At 61.8% G+C, this 4,121-nt stretch overlaps 1 protein-coding gene across 1 annotated transcript; it reads left to right on the top strand.

Moving 5' to 3' along the window:
- Positions 1-435: 435 nt before the first annotated feature.
- LOC123145829 (protein SMAX1-like) lies at positions 436-3,814 on the top strand. The gene is made up of 2 exons (XM_044565329.1): positions 436-1,898; positions 2,004-3,814. The coding sequence occupies exons 1-2, from the start codon at positions 673-675 to the stop codon at positions 3,697-3,699; spliced, it is 2,922 nt and encodes a 973-aa protein (XP_044421264.1). The 5' UTR covers positions 436-672; the 3' UTR covers positions 3,700-3,814.
- The last annotated feature ends 307 nt before the right edge of the window (positions 3,815-4,121 follow it).

Below are 4,121 nucleotides of genomic sequence, written 5' to 3'. Positions count from 1 at the left end.
AAATTAATTTTCATATTATATAACTTTAGTATCATAGATGCTAATATTTCTATATAAAGTTGGTTAATTTTTTGCATAGTTTGATTTAAACAAATCTTATATGTGAAGTAAAAAAACTGAGTTAGTATCTTTTCATTGATAGAAGGAACGAGATGCATGCATTTGGGAGAAGAGAAGATATAGAATGTGAGATTACAAAAAGTTCCACTCCCAAATTTTATCCAAATTATAATCTCAAAACAGATATGTAAATTATCTGGCATTTGTGAAAAACTGTAGGAATTCAAAGAAAAGGCCAGAAATGAAGGAATACATGGCCACGAGCAGAGGATACGGTTGGAATGTCGATGCAAATCCAAGCTACAAGATACTCGGTCCCGCCCCTGCCAGAAGCACTTAGAAATGCTTGCACCTTAAACAATCTCCTCCTGTCGCCTCCCCGCCACTTTTTCCAGTGGCACCTCCCTTCCTTCCTCGCGCACACCTTCACCTTTCACCTCGCCCGCCTCTGGTGAACCAAACTCCACTCGCCATCACAGCGACGTGCGCAGTGTCCCGGCGCGGCTAAACCTATAACTAACACCACCTCGACCCCCCGGCTACCTCAGCCCCAGCAGCCGAGGGAGACCGAGCAGAGACCGACCGACCGGCCGATCGAACCCACCCACCGGCATGAGAGCCTACTCGGCGGCACCGCCCGCGGCCGTCTCGCTGCCGTCGGCCGCGGCGCCGCCGCTCACCCCGGACGCGGCGGCCGTGCTGTCCCGCGCCGCGGGCGACGCATCCAGGCGCCGCCACGCGCACACCACGCCGCTCCACGCGGCAGCTGCGCTGCTCTCCGGCCCGGCGCCGCTCCTCCGCGACGCCTGCGTCGCCGGCCTCGCGTCGCCGCACCCGCTCCGGTGCCGCGCGCTTGACCTCTGTTTCGCCGTGGCCCTTGACCGTCTGCCCACCTCCACGGAGCACCACCACGGCGGCCATGTCGACGGCGCCGGGTTCCGCGGCGGCCCGCAGCCCCCGCCGCTCTCCAACGCGCTCTCCGCCGCGCTCAAGCGCGCGTACGCGCACCACCGCCGCATCGGCGGCAGCGCCGTCGAGCCCGCCGGCGGCGACGACCACCGCGTCGGCGTGCCGCACCTCGTGCTTGCCATCCTCGACGACCCGTCCGTCGCGCGCGTCATGCGCGAGGCTTCCTTCTCCAGCACCGCCGTCAAGGCGGCCATGCTCCGGTCCCTCTCCGACCCCGCGGCCCCCGACTCCGGCGTCTACGTCAGCGCCACCAGGTCACTACAGCACCGGCAGGCACCGATCAACCGCGAAGAGGAGGTGGCCAAGGTGGTGGACGTGCTGAAGAGGGGCAAGAAGCGCAACCCGGTGCTCGTCGGTGACACGGCGGACGTGGACGCCGTCGTGCAGGAGGTCGTCGCGCTGATACAGCGCCAGCGCCTCGGCAATGCGCGGGTCATCGAATTCGGCAACCTGGCCGACATGGATAGGTCAGAGCTGGTCGCCAAGATCAGGGAGCTCGGCGAAGCGATCACATCAGAGCTACTGGCGCCGGCGATGGTGTCGCAGACCGCCGGTGTCGTGGTCAACCTCGGGAACCTCCAATGGCTCGTCGAGGAAAGATGCGCGGTGGCCTTTGGCGAGCCGCAGGAAACGAGGAGGGAAGTGGTGCTCGACACGGCGCGCGCCGCGGTGGCCGAGATGGCACGCGTGCTGGAGCACTCTGGCGGCGAAGGCGAGCGGCGCCGCGTCTGGGTCATCGGCACGGCGACGTGCGCCACCTACCTCAAGTGCCAGGTGTATCACCCAGCGCTGGAGAGCGAATGGGACATCCAGGCGGTGCCCATCACGCCGAGACCACCGCAGCCGCCGTCGCTCGGGCTCTCGCCGAGGTTCGTAGAAAATTCTTTCTCGATTATGTCACGAATCCCAGCGAGTATGTGATTTTATTTTGGCAAACCATGAGTGTGTGATTAACTGTCATGTTCATGTCACAGTGCTGGAGTCAATCGAGGCATCCTAAGCAGCTCGGTGGAGGTGTTGTCGTCGGCGATGACCGGTGCAACGACGCACAGGCCGGCGCCGGGCATGTGCAACGCCTGCGTGGACGGCTACGAGCGGGAGCGTGCCGACATGCAGTGTGCTGATGCGGCGAGCTCCCTCAACCCCACCGAGAAGACCATGTCGCGGTGGCTGCAGATCGGGACGCCGGCCAGCGCACGGCCGCAGCCCATCGTTGGTTTTCAGGACAAGGCGCGGGACGCAGATGAGCTGTGGCGTCGGTGGCTGGACCGGTGCGCGCAGCTGCACTCCCATGGCCGGCCGTCGGCGGTTACGTGCTCTGAGTGGAACGGCGCAAGTGTTATCGGCAGCATGCAGGCGACGCTGGCGGTCAGGCCATCGGCGCCGGCTAGAGGCACTGTGGTGGACACCGACCTCGCGCTGGGGACACCGGTGCCTTCGACGACGCCGGCATCGGCATCGGCATCGGCATGGGACACGGACGAAAAGGTGCTCGCCAAACGGCTCACGGAGGCGGTGAGATGGCAACCGGAGGCTGCGGCTGCGGTGGCTGATACGATCGTGAAGGCTAGGCTCGGAGGCGGCAAACGGCGACGACTAGGGCCAAAGGCCGACACGTGGGTCCTCTTCGCCGGCGCCGACATGGTCGGGAAGAGGAGAATGGCTGAGGCGCTCTCAGTGGCGATCTTTGGCGCTGGCCCCGTCACTGTGCGCCTCGGCTGTGCAACAACCGGCGACGTCGACGGCGGGGAAGAATCCGTCGTGTCGTGCCGCGGAAGGACGGCGCTGGACCGCGTGGCTGAGACCGTACGTGCCAACCCGTTCCGCGTCGTGGTGCTCGATGACCTCGACCACGCCGACGACGTCGTGCACGGTGCCATCGTGCACGCCATCGAGTCCGGCCGGCTCACGGACTCGCACGGCCGAGACGTCGCCCTCGGCAGCGCCATCTTCATCGTCATGTCAAGCTGGTCGTCGTCCGCGTCCGGTCAGCCTACCGACTCGGCATGGAACCTGGAGCTTCGGGTCCGGCGGCGCACGACGCTGAAGCGCAGGCCGGAGCAAGAGCTCGACGGATACCGGCGCGTGAAACCACGCAAGCCGCTCCCGCTTGACCTGAACTTGTCCATGTGCGACGATCACATCGACGACGGCGACGAGGACAGCGGCGGCGAGGGGTCACGTAACTCGTCCAGCGACCTGACGGTGGAGCACGAGCAGGAGTACGCGCAACCGCCCTCCGCCGCCACGCGCTCGGCACAGTCCAATGTGCACGAGCTCATCCGAGCCGTCGACGGGACAGTGGTGTTCAGATCAGTCGACTTCGGGCCTCTCAAACGGAGCGTCTCCGACGTGGTATCGGCCAAGTTCGGCGACGCCGCCGGCAGTGGTGGGTGGTCCGTGCACGTGGACGCCGGCGTGCTGGACAGGCTGGCCGGTGCCGCGTGGACGGCGGCAGGAGCATCGACCGCCACGGCCACGTCGTTGGAGTCGTGGGCGGACGAGGTGCTGTGCCCTAGCATACGGCAGCTGAAGCGTAGCTTGAGCAGCAGCGACGTTGACGGTGCAACGACGGTGAGCTTGTCGGCCGTGGAAGGCATCGGCCGTCGAAGAATGGACGGCGATGTACTATTCCCGACGTCGGTGACGGTCGCCGTCGACGGAAATTGACGCGCGCAGTCCGGCGAGCACCTTGTTTTTGGTTTGGTCATTAATATGATCATGGTCGGTGTACATTAGTGCTTTGTAAATCCTCAGCATCCGAGATTAATTAGGCACGGGATTAGAAATTGTATGTTCACATTTCCGGTTTTATTTCAACCACATCGGCGCCAAAATGCTAAACTTACATAGGAAACCCTAGTGATTAGAGTTAGAAAAACATGGTTAAGGGGGAAGTTTTCTCCCTCAACTTTTCGATATTAGGTAGATGGAGAAGAGGTGGGTTAAGTGAAAACATAGGGATGGCTAGGAGCCAGTCGACTGAAATTTCTTTTTGGGTCAGCCGACTTTACGAGGGTGAACCTGAAGCGTTAGATAAAAAACAAACGACCCCGCATCTTCTTCCTCCAACCGTTTTCCTTTGTGAAAAA

The sequence above is a fragment of the Triticum aestivum genome, chromosome 6D, assembly GCF_018294505.1.
Source record: "Triticum aestivum cultivar Chinese Spring chromosome 6D, IWGSC CS RefSeq v2.1, whole genome shotgun sequence".
NCBI lineage: Eukaryota > Viridiplantae > Streptophyta > Magnoliopsida > Poales > Poaceae > Triticum > Triticum aestivum.
This window is presented reverse-complemented; position numbering and strand designations above follow the sequence as displayed.